General features: G+C 38.9%; 2 protein-coding genes across 3 annotated transcripts; both read left to right on the top strand.

Annotated features, from left to right (window-relative positions):
* The first annotated feature begins 1154 nt into the window (after nt 1-1154).
* LOC135585441 (small ribosomal subunit protein bS16m/bS16c-like) lies at nt 1155-4996 on the top strand. 2 transcript variants are annotated; one of them, XM_065085734.1, is made up of 4 exons: nt 1155-1281; nt 1916-2083; nt 2312-2357; nt 4556-4996. In XM_065085734.1, the coding sequence occupies exons 2-4, from the start codon at nt 1951-1953 to the stop codon at nt 4779-4781; spliced, it is 405 nt and encodes a 134-aa protein (XP_064941806.1). In that variant the 5' UTR covers nt 1155-1281; nt 1916-1950; the 3' UTR covers nt 4782-4996. The 2 variants fall into 2 exon arrangements, with proteins under 2 accessions (XP_064941806.1, XP_064941807.1); XM_065085735.1 differs by having other exon boundaries at nt 1189-1281; nt 1846-2083.
* A 137-nt stretch (nt 4997-5133) lies between these two features.
* Nucleotides 5134-7323, top strand: LOC135595170 (pathogenesis-related thaumatin-like protein 3.5). Its single transcript, XM_065085733.1, has 3 exons — nt 5134-6206; nt 6410-6665; nt 6860-7323. The coding sequence occupies exons 1-3, from the start codon at nt 5720-5722 to the stop codon at nt 6954-6956; spliced, it is 840 nt and encodes a 279-aa protein (XP_064941805.1). The 5' UTR covers nt 5134-5719; the 3' UTR covers nt 6957-7323.
* Nucleotides 7324-17028: the final 9705 nt, after the last annotated feature.

Genomic DNA, 17028 nt, shown 5'->3' with positions numbered 1-17028 from the left:
TTTGGGATCTATGAATACCCAGCTATTCTTGCATGGAAAAGTAAGAACTGCCTTACTTGCTTACTGCTTTTACTATCTTACGAATGCTTTTAAGTTAAACTCATATTTGCGATATGAGTTTTTATCGAACGAAGTTTTTTAAATCATTGATTTTATCACTGTATTAATTCACCCACTCTCTTAGTACTAACTCGATCTTAATAATTAGGAGAGTACCTCACATCAAAGACATCCCCTAAGAAATTTTATTTTAATATGAACTTCCTTTCTATTGATCAATATATATCATTAGAATCTAATTAATTTTATTATATATCTTATCAAATTATAAAAGATCACATAATCTAACAATCTCTTCTAAATCCTATTGACTCCACCGTCCATGTTGTTATTAAATTATCTAGTGGGTCTTTCTCGGACACCACATATAAATAACCGTGCATATAAAGTTCATGTGGGTGTTTTGTTTTCCTTCTCCTTTATTGAGATTCCATGCCAACATCTCAATGTCATTGTAAATAATAGCTAAAAATGGCTCCTCTGTCATCTTTGTTGACTAATACAAGTTTTCCCTTTCTTTTGCTTCAAAAACAAACAAACAAAATAAAATCTCTGATAGCGACTCACAATTTATCTGGTCAACTCCACAGAGTCTCAAATATGGTTCTGATGTTGGTGTGGTGGTTCCATGATGTAGCTATCGATCGATACATAGATCGATGTGCTCTCAAAGAACCCACTGAATCTATTCGAAAATGTCAATTTTATGTCTGAGAAAGAAATTTATTTGGAATCATTGGACACGAGAACACAGTTTGAAAATAACACATTTGTCATTATGAATTTTAATATTTAAATATTTTTTAAAATATTAAGATCTTTCAAGTTTTTAGATTTTACGGATATATATATATATATATATATATATATCCTCCAAATATTAAAGACTTTCATGGGTGTCACTACCATTAACATTCATCCAAACAGCCCAAGTAAAATAAGCGTCCAACAATACAATTAGGGCTCGAAGTGGTCCGATCCATGGCCCAATCCGTCGATGTGATTGGAGCCAAATTACAACGATTAGTCAAATCCCGATCTGGTTCGGTACAATGTGGTTCAACCGAACCCATTTACTGGGTTCGGTCCAACCGATTCATTAAACCCGCCATCAACCACGCTTCCCCCTCCCCCCCCAAAAGATAAAAAACGCCGCCCCAGCGCAACCCCTGGAACCCTAGATCAGCGATCCTCTCCCTGCGCGTGCAAAGGCGGTCGACGGTGCGCCTCTCTCTCTCTCTCACAAACACACACACACACACAGCTTCTTCTTCCGACCGCCTTGCTTCTTCCCCCGACAGCACCCCACTGCTTCTGCCTCAGACAGCGTCCCCTTCTCTGCTTCCTTCTGAATTCAATAGTAAAATTAATTATTTGTGATAATAGTTAAATTTTGTTAACAATAGGTTTTGAATTTTTTAAAGGATGAAATTTGTCATTGCTACTATTTTTGGTTGTCACTAATTGGAATTCGATGTTTTGGTGGTGATATCTTGAATATGAAATGATATGGAATTCACATGTTATCTAATCGTTATTTTAATGATTATCTTCCTCCTTAATTCTATTTTTTTCTAATTGTTAGCCTCGGACGTTTTGGAACCTTGGCACCTTAGGCAACGCTGACCTTTGGTTTAAAGTCTAAGCTTATTAGGGAACTTCTAGTAATGTTCAATTTATTGGAAATATGATATTAGATACTTTACTTTTTATTGTATCGAGTTCCTTCTTTAGCTATTGAAGTTTTGAGAGACATTACTAACCAAGGTGCCTTACCTTATAAAGCTTTGGCCTCCAGCTCCTCTTTGCCTCTAAGCTACGCTGTTTATTTTGCTTACCTGAAATCCTTATTCAGCAAGATCTTCTTTGAGATAAGAGAGGAAGAAGAAGATGGTTGTCCGGATCCGGCTGTCAAGGTTTGGGTGCAAGAACAGGCCTTTCTATCGAGTTATGGCTGCCGACAGTCGCTCTAAAAGAGATGGGAGACATCTTGAGGTCTTGGGCTACTATAATCCTTTGCCAGGTATGCCTTATCCTTGTCCCAAAGTCCAATCTTTTGTCATGAATTTCCCATTTCATGATAAGTTTCGCTGTCTCCTCAAGCGTTATATGTTTCTCCTTCGTTTGACTTTGTTTGTGTTTATCTGGATACTGTTCTTAGCTTATCTACCATGCACTAAGACTTCTTTTTTAAAATTTTTGTCATTTGGATTTGTATGTTAACTTATTGGCTGGACGTTTCATTTGACAGGGCAGGATGGTGGCAAGCGAATGGGATTGAACTTTGACCGAGTGAAGTAAGTTAACCTTTGTTTATCCTAATGTGATAGATAATTAATTAAGATGGCTTGTTATCAAGATTTGTCCTTCTTTTTCCCTTAAATTGATTTATATGCTCCTTTAAAAAAAAAAAAACATTTGAAAGCTTCTGGGAAAAAAAAAGATAGTGTGCTTATAGAGTTTGTCAGTTTACTGTGTTATGTGAAATGTTTTGAGGTGGTCTTTTATGTGAATGAACTTAGCATCCATCGTTGGAGGGCTTATTGTCATTATTTGGATGATTGCATCTTCTTGAATGAGGCATAATGTTTGCAATGTGAAATTGCAATACGTTGTTGTTGCTATTTAAACATTGGTGCATGCACTAATCAGGATAATCAACATCTTAAATAATATAGATCTAGTGGACGGAAATGTATGCTTCCAAGAAAAATGTATTATTTTTAGTTAATTTATATAAGTTTTGGAATTAATCTAGAAAGAAGCAAGCGGTATTAAATATGAAGAATTATAAAGATTGTAAAACCCAATGCTTATGTAACCTCTGACTAAAATTTTCTATGCAGTCATAGAAGGTTCATATTCTGAATTTTAAGAATCTTTTAAGATCTAACTTTTATCTTTATCCTACCAATTTAGTTTGCAGTTACTTTCTCCTATAATAAACAAGGAAAGTCTTTGGTACAAAACCATGTAGTAATCACAAGCTGCAGGTTCAGCTGAGATACCTCATCCAATTCTTGAATCAATGGTATATACTACTAATCCTGTAATCAAATACCTCGTTTTCACATACTTTGATAATCAATTATTTTGATGGTCTTACTTTATAATGCCACATTCGTGAACACGAGATCTATTCTCTCCTTTTTTGGCTCACATGCATCACCTGAGCAACAGCTGAGATCACTAACCTCTAGTTTTTTCAGGGTAAAGTACATAGGTCCACCTTGGTCACTTGTTTTAATGACTGGTAAACTCATTTTCGAATTGACATGTTCGTGAACTGAATTTTGGATTAGTTATTTTTTCTTTTGCAAATTATCAATTATAGTAAATATGACTGCTTGTAGATTACAATACATTGCAACTTGTTATTTTTTGTAGAGATTTGTTTTTCATTTAGAACCGTGACAAACACATAGATAACTTCTGCAGTTCCAAGATTGATCATCATTGTATTCTGGATTTAATGCTATTAATTTTGTGAATAGCAAATTGTCTTTGTCAATTTTAAAGATCACAAAAATGAGGATTTGAGCTACTTCAAGATTATTTGTTCGATCTAATGCGGGACTGGTTCTCGTCAAATGTAAAGGTCCATATCTCAGTGCACTTTTGTTTGAGATAGAAAACAACACTTCTGAGACTAGGCAGGGGAAAACTTACTGTTGATATGGTGGATGGTGAAGTTTTTATGAGACTTACAATCTTGTTCTCGTGCACTGTTCATGTGAAGCTTACCTGGAAGTTTAATTGGACTAAGATGTGAGAGCCTTAAAACCCAGTGCTCCTGGATGAGCAATATCATGCTGTCAAGAATAAATCTAGTTCATTTCTTTCATTGGAAGAGAGAGCACTGGAAGTTATACAGAGCATAACTGTTTGGGACGTTGCCTGTAGTGTTTTGTGGCAGTCCTTAATGATCTTTGTGCAGAGAGGAATATCCGGATACGTTTAACACTCTACATACCTGCAGAGAGTTCTTTGCAGAAGCTAGAATAATCATATGTATTATAGATTCAAGCTGGGGGCCACTGATTGATACTATCTACATGGTCAAAATGTTTCTGGTACCTTTTTGTACAATTTTGAATTAACAGAATGAGAACTATTGGTATTTAGACTGTTATAAAGAAAGTCTACCATCAATCTATAAAAGTAGTGGAAATGTGATTTAGAGACCAGCATAGGGTGTGGAAGTAGATATTATTTTGGATGACTGATGAGTTTTAAGTATAATTTGCATCTCTCATTCAGATGAGTTTAGATAATGTTATATGTTATAAATTTGGAAGACTTGTAATTTAAAATTCCCAGGAACATATTCATTATTCTGATGAATTGTTTGAGATTTTTGATGTGAATCAGTCAAAATGTCTGCGTGAGGTTTATTCATATAATGGGATATGTAATGCCAAAGCTAGTGCTTTTTTTACTAGAAAAGTGGATCATAACTTCCTACTTATCCTCTCCGTTTTTGGTGGTTGTGTAGGTATTGGTTATCTGTTGGTGCACAACCATCAGATCCAGTCCAAAGAATCCTCTTTCGTGCAGGGCTCTTGCCACCTCCTCCGATGCTTGCATTGAGTCGTAAAGGCGGGCCACGCGACACCCGACCTATCGATCCAATGAGCGGCCGCTACTTGACTCCCAAAGATCCTGAAACTGATCTTCAACCAGAAGGCAGTGAGGACCAAGAGCGAGAAGCAGCCGATTAGGAAAGCCTATAGTTGATAGTAGTAAATGTGTTATGCTGTTTTGGAGTATGATGATCTTGATTATGGTGTCATCGTGCTGTAGGTTGATATTATGTCATGTTCCTACTGTCTTCATAAACTCATTTTGGTTTACGGCTGGTAAGATGTGCCCACTGGTCTTCTGTAAAACATACTTGACATTAAGTTTGGAAGCTGAATGTGGTCTTGAAAAGTAACTCATGAAGCCTTGTGAGATCAAATTCCTTTCTTGATGACTACCTATGCAACAGTGGACAATCATTTTTGAGCAGCTTTGTTCTGTCCTAGAAACAACTTTGCACCTATCATTTGTTTATGATGAAAAATCTAATACAAATTTGTGTTCCTTGTTGCCTAACGATGAGATATTCACCTGATTAGATTTTGTTCCTCTTCAGATCTGAAAGGATACCTTTTGCAGCGCAGTGAACAAAAAGAATCAGTGGGTTACTAGCACCTTTTTGGGGTTAGAACTTGATGCTTTGCCTCCAAATCCAAGTAGATTAAAGCGAATGTGCTCCTTTAACTTTCTTAAAGAATACTATTTGATAATGGAACTCTTTATAACCAAATCCATAGATGATCTAAAATATAGTGAGATTCAAATCCAAACACTGTTGGTAATAGATGTAATTTAATTTCGATTAACTAAGGGATACATATGGATAGCCCCATTCTTCTTTGTCTTCCAATGGTCCATAAGGTATTGCTTCCCAGTGAGGCCACCCAAATCAGGCAACATACTAAACTTTCACCCCCTATCATGTGCTAAACGATCACCTAAAGCAACCTCAAAAAGCCTTGGGGTGTCACCCTCCATTCCTCCTACCTTCAAACAACCTGCCTCGCAACGTTTAAAACTTCTTCCATCCCCCTCCCGATGCCTCCCCCTTTGCTTCTTCACCTCGTAGCACCAACCCATGGAAGCGTCGGCCACCTCCAACGTGTTGGCCTTTGTGCCAATATTAGCTCTTCTGTTCAGGATTTCGGATGGTTGCACCTTCACCGTATCCAACAACTGTCCCCACCCGATCTGGCCCGGGACGTTGGCCGGGGCCGGCACACCCCAGCTCCCGACGACCGGCTTCCGGCTCGATTCCGGGCAGACTGCTCGGATACGAGCCCCACCCGGGTGGTCAGGCCGGATATGGGCTCGAACAGGATGCAACTTCGACACCAACGGAGCCGGCACGTGCCAAACCGGAGACTGCGGCGGACGGATGGAGTGTGGAGGCATTGGGGCTCTACCGCCGGTGACATTGTTTGAGATCACCCTCGGCACAGGCCTGGACGAGGATTACTACGACGTGAGTCTCGTGGACGGATACAACTTGCCTGTCGTCGCGGCACCGAGGGTGCTACACGGAGGTTGTAACGCGACCGGATGTTTAGCAGATCTCAACCGTGGTAAAAAGCCAATACTTATTTCCATTATCTTACAGTCGAAACCTGCAAGTGATCATCATATCAGAATCACGAAAGCACCACAAATTCAACTACAACAAAAAAAGCTACCACTAAGGCTAGATCGTAGCATATGGCATGAAAAGGAAGAAACTATGGTCCTAACAAAAAAGAGAGAATTTATGTGCATTCCTTCCTGTGCTCAGGTTGTCCCAAGGAGCTTCGGGTGGACGGTGGCGGTGGGGTGGTGGCATGCAGGAGTGCTTGTGAGGCATTCGGGCTGGATGAGTACTGCTGCAGCGGGGAGTATGCTAACCCCTCCTCCTGTAAACCATCTTTCTATTCAACCATCTTCAAGGCTGCCTGCCCAAGAGCATATAGCTACGCATTTGATGATGGCACAAGCACCTTCACCTGCAACGCCTATGATTACACCATTGTCTTCTGCGCCAATGTCAACAGGTCATCTCTCATCCAAGCAAAAACATGATCCAGTTTGTCAGTTGGGACTCTCCAAAGTTTGTCCCGATGATATATATATATATATATATATATATATATATATATATATATATATATATATATATATATATATATAGTGAACGATTTGCTCCTTAAATCTCTGAAAGTGTCTTAAATCTATATACCATATACAGGATGAGGAGCTCACACAATTATTCTAAGGGTCAACCTACTGGTGACGAACCTGCGGATACGCCATCCTCTGCGAACAACCTTCCTTTTCATCTATGATTCCTCCTCCTGTTCATTCTGTTCTTCTAGGATAGCTGAAGAGATCTATGAACACAAGCTGGATCGATATCATGACAGCTCAAAGAGGCAGGCCAGGCCAAACTAAAGTTGACATAAACTCGTGCAAGGAGGATCTTTGCCATGCGGAGTTCATCACACGTCGTGACCTAGTTGATCTCTATCGACCACACTTTCGACAGTCTCAATCAAGGAGCCAGTGGTGTGCAAAAAAGTTAGAGATGTAGATCTCAATATGATCTCTTGGGAGGAGATCGTAACGAGCTTCCTTGGTGATTGCGTCTTAAGAACTCGTTATGCTTGACAACAAATGGTACTAAAATATTATTAAATCCTCAAAATAACCAGCATGTACTCTCGATCATCCAACAAATTTCATGCATGTATCTATCTTTGTCTCCTTTCTTGGAGGGTCTTCAACAGATTTCACCGTCTCAATCAACAATCAAGTTTGGGGACTACATTATATATAGCAGATATATTTATAAGAAATTTTTAATATAGCAATAAGGTGGTACAAGATTTCAAATAAAATATAGACTAAAATTTTGTAAGATCATTTAGTCCCATATTAATTGAGGAGTACATGAACCAAGGGCTAATAAATCCGCTAGATCTCTCTTATTTTTAAAAGTATTTTTTAGAACTCATATATTTTAAAAGGATAAAACTGTACGGGTACACGTGTAACATGACAAACAAAAGCCAACAATTCAATAAACCTAACTGCTGTCAAATGATTATTTATTAAACATTCAAATAGTGGGAGAGCATTAATCTATCTTTCTACCGTGGTCAATTGACAAAATATGGTCATCATTTAATTCAGACTGAAATCGAACTAAGATCAAAATCAAATCGATTCAATGATTTATTGATTTTGAATTAAACCGATACCTACCTTGAGCGGTTCGATTAAATTAAACTGATTAAATACGATAACAAGAAATAAATCACATATACAACTTATGATTTAGAGATTAAATTATTAAATTTAAATCTAAGTAACTTGGGTTTGAATCTTGATAGATGTATTTAATTAGATTAAAAATTTTATAATTCTATTTTTTTGGAAGAGCTACTTTGTTTGATTAAAAAATTTATAATTTTATTTTTTTTTATATCAGCTTCTTTTAATGTCATTATGCTCATTATACGTGTACATTTATGTTTCAAAATTTTAAAATAAAATTATGAATTTTAAGTTTTGAATTAGAAATTTTAAATTATTTGTAATTAAAAATAATAAAAAATTAACTATTCGAATTGGAACGAGTTCGGTTCAATTTTGATTTTTGATTTCAGAAAATTAAAAACCTTAAATCTGCCTCTTAGCTACTATTAAAGGGTATAAATGGATGTGTCTCGAAGATAACAACCATATGCCAGAAATAGGAAAAAGGAAGAATCTAACTCTCCTAGCATAATGGTGAGGAATAAATGAAATAAATGAAAATCAATAGAATGCTCTGGTAATAACATGGATTTTAAAATGATAAAATTAAATGTGAAACTAGAAAAAACAAGTTAGAAATATGTTAGTGTAAATTTTGATTGCCCAAGCTAGAAACTGATTCGGATCCAATCAAATTCCTGTACGAGCCGGTTGTAAGGTGAAATTCTCCAAATTAACTATCCAAACTCTAAAAAAACTAAGTGGTATTTTTGTCTATATGTCTCTGATGCTGAAGTTAATAATCTAATTAGACAAGTCAAACTGGAATTGTTCTCTATCTCTTGAGTATACCTATATGACTTGTGAGAGCCTTAGGGGTTGTTATGTAACATGTATGTTAATATAAACGTAAAAATCAATTATAAACACCTTTTGTCGATATCGAGCTGTTATATCTGTTGGTTGTATTAGTCAAAATCATCATTAACTAGTGCTAATATGTCTATTCATGATACTATTTGTTCGATAATGGATGCATGAAAATTATCTTTATTCCTTTTTTGTTCAGAGTATAATGGTATGAGACTAAGATAATGTAAAAAGTGATAAGCAGATAAGATTTCCTCAAGGCAGTTGAGAAAATCTCTAAACAGTTAAGAAAAATCCTCCCTGCTGAATGTGTATAACCTCCCTGCCGAAGCCTTCTACTGCTCCTCTTTTATGCTCGGCACCGCTACTACTCGGCCACCTGAGAATCTCGCATACACTACCGTGGTGGCAGCTGTCCTCGACAGCCGCCTGTCATTTCCTCTACCTCTGTGCCTCCTCTTTTATGCTCGGCACCGCTACTACTCGGCCACCTGAGAATCTCGCCTACACTACCGTGGTGGCAGTTGTCCTCGACAGCCGCCTGTCATTTCCTCTACCTCGGTGCACCTCGGCAACATTAATCCAAAGCAACAAAGCAGTCTTTACTGCCACAACAAGCTTCAACAGCTGTAATTGCTGTAGATTTTTTTTTTTCACCTAATCGTTGCTGATTTCTCGCTCATCGCTGTAGCTTCCTCGCTCATCGTTGCAGCCTCCTCTGCAGTGCATCGCTGCAGCCTCCTCTGTAGCTTCCTCGCCCATCACTGCAGCCTCCTCTACAGTTCATCGCTGCAGCCTCCTCTACAGCGCATCAATCTACTTTTCTCCTCCTCCCTCCCTCCTATCGCTTTACATCTTCTGTAAAAGATCACTTAAACCACCACAAAATATCTAGGATTTCTTCATTTTCCTCTTCCGATATTCTGTCCCTGTTTCTACAAGGACTCTGAGCACTTCATCATCAATGCTACAGCACTCATTCCCTTCAAATTATCCAAAGGCGGCAACTACGCATCTTGACGGGCACAACTTTCTAATATTCTATTTGGCTATGATCTCCTAGGTTACATTGATGGCTCTCTCCAGTGTCCACCTAAAATGATCAACATCCCAGGCGAACTCAGTGCCAAATCCCGCAAATTATGGTTACGTCAAGATCACCTCATCCTCCAAGCTATTCAAGCTTCTATTACTGGATCCATTTCCCCGCTGATATCCTCATGTACGACTACTACAGAAGCATGATGCAAGTTACAAACAACTTTGGCAAATTGCTCGCGTACTCGCATGCTCGGACTTCTCTCCAATCTGATGAAAACGAAACAAGAGGGAAGTACTATTGCTGATTATTTACAAAATATCAAAGTTATCATCGATGACTTAGCTTTGATAGGTCATTCTCTCAGTGATGAAGAAGTCCTAATCCATACCCTCAATGACCTAGGAGGCGAGTACAAAGAACTGACAGCAGCACTTCGGGCACGTAACTCCCCAATATCATTCGAAGAACTTTATGATAAGTTGATCGACTATGAGACGTACTTGAAGCGTGATGATAGATTGCCCGGATCACCTATTACAGCTCAGGTCAATCAAAAATCTAAGAGGAAGAGCAACCAGTACAATAAGCACGTCAACAATGATCTGGCTAAGCTGCCTCCTAGCCCTATGGGGCCCAGACCAAACCCACCTTATCCATATTAAGGTGGTAACTTTCATAATCCTCAGCCGTCGCGTCCTGACTTCACAAGCCACCAACGAGTCGTTTGCCAACTATGTGATAAAGTCGGACACCCGCGAAAGTCTATCGGTCTCGTCCCAGTCTCCCTGCTCCATCACAGTGGCCTTAAGCGAATTTCATGGCTACTCCAACTCCTACCCAACCTAATTGGATTGTGACTCGGGTGCCTCTCACCATATCACCTTTGATCTTCAAAACTTGTCCATCCACAACAACTATGACGGAAATGAAGATATCCGTGATGGTAAAAGAATTCCTATTACTCATTCGGGTTTCTCAACGCTTAGTTTACTTACTACAACTTTTACACTCGATGATGTTCTCATTAAAAGAAACCTCATTTCTGTTTCTCAATTCTGTAAACAAAATAATACCTTCTTTCCTAACTTTTTTCTTGTCAAGGATTTAAGCACGGGGGCATCTTTAGTCTAGGGCTAGAACAAAGACAATATTTATGAGTGGTCATCCACTTCGCAAATTACCCTTCCTACTGCTCACTCATTAGTCGTAGCTCCGCTTGATGTATGGCATCGTCGTCTTGGTCATCCCTTCCCTTTTATCCAGCAAAAATTACTTTCTCGTTATTCTCTTCCTACCTTGAAAATCAATAGCACTATCAATCATTGTGATGCTTGTCTTTGCTATAAAAGTCATAAACTGTCTTTTGGGACAACCTCTTTTTCTTGCTCTAAACCATTTGAAATCATTTATACTGATGTGTGGGGCCTTGCCCCAATTCCTTCTTTTGACAAGTTTCGCTTTTATGTCATTTTTGTAGGCTATTTTACTAAGTACACATGATTATATCCTCTCCACCATAAGTCTGATGTTTTCATAGTATTTACCAACTTTTGAAAGTTGGTCGAGAATTTTTTTTAATCTTCCATTAAAATAGTTTACTCTGATGGCGGAGGCGAATATTAAGCCCTCATATCCTGTCTCTCCGCTTGTGGTATACAACACCTCAAGTCACCCCCACATACTCCCCAATTGGTTGGCTCTGTTGAACGCAAACATCGGCATATCGTTGAAACTGGTCTCTCCCTTCTACATCAAGCATCCATGCTACCACCTTTTTGGTCAGTAGCTTTTCAAACTGCAGTTTATCTCATTAATCATATGCTCACTCCAATCTTACAATACCAGTCATCATTTGAAAAATTATTCCACAAGCTTTCAAATCTTCATAAACTCAAAGTTTTTGACTGTTTATGTTCTCCATTGCTCCGTCCCTATGCCTCACATAAGCTAACACCACGATCTAAGCCTTGCACTTTTATAGGCTACTCTCTTGAACATAATGCTTTTCGATGCTATGAACCATAAACTAAAAAAGGCTTTATATCACGTCATGTTATTTTTTAGGAGTCTGTCTTTCCTTTTCAAAATAATCCTACTATGCAGGCTACTCCGATAAACATACATCATTGGAATATCCCTCCGATCTTATCACACGAACCTCCAATGACACCGTCCAGTCCTTACCCTCAAGATCCACATACTACTATTACTCGAGTTCAACAACTTCTCACTCCCTCTATTTCCGTCAATAAATTATCGCAATTCATGCATTGACCATCTACTACGCATTGGTCTGCGATCAAACGAATTTTGCGGTATCTTAAAGGGACTCTTACTCATGGCATTTTTCTTCGCAAAAATACTTCACTTCATCTCCATGCCTTTGCTGATGTTGATTGGCTAAGGAACTTTGATAATATAACATCTACATCATGGTACATTGTCTTCCTTGGAGCTACTCCAATCAGTTGGAGTTCTAAAAAACAAAAAATGGTTGCACGATCTATAACTGAAGCTGAATACCATGCCATCGCCACCGCCGCTGCTGAACTCAATTGGGTCATAAATCTACTCAAGGAACTCAACGTCAACTCCACGGTTATTCCTACAATATATTATGATAATGCGGGAGCTACCTACTTATGTGTCAATCCAATGTTCTATTCCCGCATGAAACACATTATCATCGACTTCCACTTCGTGCGAGATCAAGTTGTTAGACATCAACTCTGTGTTTCTCACGTACATACAACTGATCAACTAGCAGACTCACTCACAAAGCCTCTCGCCCATAAACTATTTTTATCTTATCGGTGCAAGATCGACATCCTTGATGGAAGCTCAATCTTGCGGGGCATGATAAGCAGATAAGATTTCCTTAAGGCAGTTGAGGAAATCTTTAAGTAGTTGAGAAAAATCCTCCCTACTGAATGTGTATAACCTCCCTGTTGAATGTGTATAAATAGCTATCAAGAGCTCACTATCTAAATAAACTAGGCAATTACATCTCATACATTTTATAGTTTCTTCTACAATTTTTATCTTTCTATCTTCTTCGTTTAATTCTTTACAAAAAAAGTCACTTAAATGACTCTTACATGTGGATTAGGTGACTCGACTAATGTGAAGATGAAGTATCGAGCATAAAACAATAATATTGATGCATAAGTGTTGATGGATCCGTCACCTCATTTTTACCGCAACAAAATAAGAAATGGCCAAACAGTCAAAGAAATTAGTGTTCAAGTAAAATGCTTCGGCCAAAATGTCAAGTAGCCGTATATTAAGATATCAACAGTAGCTTGAAGTACAAGAGGGGCTATCATGTCACGTTGGACCTCATCTTTCCTCAATTGCATGAGGCAATCTCTCTGCTCAGTTAAAGAAATCTTATCTTTCACCATGTATAAATAGACTTTATATGATACTAATTAATATGTGTTTTTTTTTCATTCTCTCATGAAAAATTCTTGTTGTCCGACAGCACACCACTGCCAAATTTCTCCTCGTCTGTGGCAATCCCCCCTTTCCAGATCCTAGGTGGATCTGCACCCCCCCTCCCACTTCTTCGATGGCTACCGACATCCGGACGGCCTTGTCCTGCGTCAGCTCCATCACGGCCTGCACAGGTCTCGTCGTTGGCGACGTCGCTGCTTCCGATCTGAAGCCTATCATCGAGGAGACGATGCTTTTGATTTCTACTACAGAATCGATCGAGGGTCCTGTCATCTCTGGGACTAGCCTAGGGAGTGGAGACATCTGATTACAGCCATCCCTCCCCGGTCATTATTCTCTGAACTACACCGATTGCAGTTCTTCTTCTTCAACAATCCTCCTTCAAAACAAAGGAACTGGGACAAGTGCTGGTCCTTGACCACTGCCCACGATGGCAGCTTCCCTACTTCCAGAAACGACCACGGTTGCCGCCCCAAGTTCCAAGCCTACAATGCAGCGTCAAGCATTTGTTGGGCCTAGTCAACGCATTTGGTGACTTTGCATCGTAGGGAGCATGCACTCTTGGTTCCTCCTTACTGTATATTTTGATTCTTCCTCCCTCCTTACTGCAGAAGTACCAACACTTCTTCCTTTTTATTTTTCTTCCTCCTATACTGCAGAAGTACCAATAGTACCAACACTTCTTTATTTTTCTTTTGATTCTTGTCATTGCTACATACTTCTACTTGCTCCCACATAGTAGTCCATATCTTCCATGTATCTTCATCATCTATCTTTGTTGCTCCACTTATTATTCCCATAGAGAATCATAGTACTTTCTCACATACAGGTCTTATTTTTATAAATGCAACAACCCTCATTCTCTTCAAATTATCCAAAAGTGGCAACTACGCATTCTGACATGCTCAATTTTCTAATCTTCTATTTGGCTATAACCTTCTAGGCTATGTCGATGGCTCTCTTCGTTGTCCACTAGCGATGATCAACATCCCAGGAGCATCCAGTCCAGTATCAAATCCGGACCATAAACTATGGTTACGCTAGGATCGTCTCATTCTTCAAGTAATTCAAGCTTCGGTCGTTGGATCCCTCGCCCTACTCATATCTTTATGTGACACTACTGCCGAAGCCTGGTGCAAGTTGTAAACCACCCTAGCAAATCATTCACGAACTCGTATGCTTAGTCTCCTATCCGAACTTATGAAAACAAAACAAGAGGGAATTACTGTTACTGATTATCTACACAACATAAAGATTATTATCGATAACTTGGCCTTGATAGATCATTCCCTCAGTGATGAAGAAGTTATTGTCTATATCCTCAACGGCCTAGGAGACGAGTACAAGGAACTGGCGGCAGCAATACAGGCACGTGATTCACCAGTGTAGTTCAAAGAACTCTACGATAAGCTGACTGATTTTGAGATATATCTCAAGCGTGAGGACAAATTGTTATGACCATCCATCACGGCTCAAGTCAATAAAAAATCCATAAGGAGGGGCCTATAACAAGACTATCAACAAAGGTTTGACCAAGATGCCTTCTGAACCTTTAAGCTTCAACCAAACCCCTCCTCCACATCATCAACATTTCAATCACGACAACCAAGGTGGCTACTTCAATTATCAGCAGTCCTAGTACCCTCAACACACAAATCAACGAAGAGTTGTCTGCCAATTATATGATAAATTCGGTCACTCTACAAAGGTATGTCGATCTCGACCTCGACTTCTTACACAATCACATTGGCCTCAAGCAAATCTTACGACTACTCCAAACACTACTGATCATAATTGGATCATGGACTCTTAACGCATCCCACCACATTACCTCTGATCTACAGAACTTGTTGATCTATAACAACTATAGTGGACATGATGACATCATCATCGATGACGGTAAAGGACTTCCTATTACTCATACTAGTTCCACAATACTTAATTCACCTACCACAACTTTTACACTTGATGATGTTTTATGTGCACCTCACATTAAACGCGATCTTATTTCCGTTTCTCAATTTTGCAAACCAAATAATACCTCTATTGAATTCTTTCCTAACTCTTTTGCATCTTGGTCCAAAGTCAGAGTAAGGACAATGTTTATGAATGGTCGTCTGTTCCACAACTCAAACAGGCCACTATTTACTCCTCAGTGGCAGCTCCAATTGATGTGTGACATCGTTGTCTCGGTCATCCCTCCCTCTCTATCCAAAATAAATTACTTTCTCGTTGTTCTCTTTCTACTCCTACAAATAATAGCTTTTATTGTGATACTTGTCTTAGTAATAAAAGTCATACTCCCTTTTGGTTCTTCCTCTATAACATGTTCTACACCATTTGAAATTATATATATTGATGTTTGGGGTCCTACTCCTGTCACTTCCTTTGACAAGTTTAGATTTTATATCGATTTTGTAGACTATTTTACTAAGTACACATGGATTTATCCTCTCCGTCATAAGTCAGAAGTTTTAACAATTTTTACCAACTTTAAAAAGCTGGTCGAAAACTTCTTTCAGTCTACAATTAAAACAGTCTACTATGATGGTGGGGGCGAATATCAAGCTCTCACATCCTACCTCTCAACCTGTGGTATCCAACACCTTAAGTCACCCCCACACACTCCTCAACTAGTTGGCTCTACTGAACGTAAACATTGACATATTATAGAAACTGGTCTCACGCTTCTACATCAAGACTCCATGCTAGCAACCTTTTGGTCTGTAGCCTTTCAAACTGCCGTCTACCTTATTAATCGTCTGCCCACTCCAGTTCTCTAATACTAGTCTCCATTTGAAAAACTATTTTCTAAATCCCCAAACCTTCAAAAACTCAGAATATTTGGTTGTTTATGTTATCCGTGGCTACGTCCCTATGCCCCACACAAGATAGCACCAAGATCTAAACCTTGTATTTTCATAGGATATTCTCTTGAACATAATGCCTTTCGATGCTATGAACCAACAACTCCAAAAGTTTTTATTTCACGTCATGTTGTTTTTGTGGAGTCCGCCTTTCTATTTCAAAACCACGAGTCTCCTACCATACCGGCCACTCCAACAAATATACATCACTGGAGTATACCATCGATCCCCTTAAACAAAATTCTTCCCACACCATCCAGTCTTTTTCTTAAAGATCCACACTCCTTTGTTCTCTTGGTTCAACAGCTTCCCACTCCCTCCATTCCTTCTCATCTTTCTTCTTTACAAGCCTCCCCTACTGCTAACATAATATCCTCAGAATCACAATAACTTTCTTTACCTAGTACTACTGATGTATCTCAACCTATCCCGACCCTTGTCGATGCCTCTCCACCACTCGTACCAATAGCAATTGGCTGATCGATTCTTCCTCAAAGATTTAGGACCCTTGAGCTACTTTCTGGGAATGGAAGTAACATTTACATCCTTAGGTCTCCTCCTCTCACAGAGAAAGTATATTCAATACTTATTATCAAAGACAAATATGTAGGATGCGAAAGAAGTTGTTACTCCTCTCTCTACTAGTGAATCACTCAAATTATGTGATGGCAGCCCTACCACGGACTCAACTCAATACTGATAAGTACTTGACTCCTTACAATACTTGGATCTGACCCATCCAGATATCTCATTTGCAGTCAATAAATTATCTCAATACATGCACCAGCCTTCTGCTATGCATTGGTATGTGGTTAAACGAATTTTGCGGTATCTTAAAGGGACCCTTAATCATGGTCTCTTTCTCCGCAAAACCACTCAACTTCATCTTCATGCCTTTGCTGATGCTGATTGGGCGAAAAACTT

The sequence above is a fragment of the Musa acuminata genome, chromosome BXJ1-10 (genome assembly GCF_036884655.1).
Source record: "Musa acuminata AAA Group cultivar baxijiao chromosome BXJ1-10, Cavendish_Baxijiao_AAA, whole genome shotgun sequence".
Classification (NCBI taxonomy): Eukaryota; Viridiplantae; Streptophyta; class Magnoliopsida; order Zingiberales; family Musaceae; genus Musa; species Musa acuminata.
Note: the sequence above shows the minus strand (reverse complement) of the source record. Positions and strands in the feature narration are given on the sequence as shown.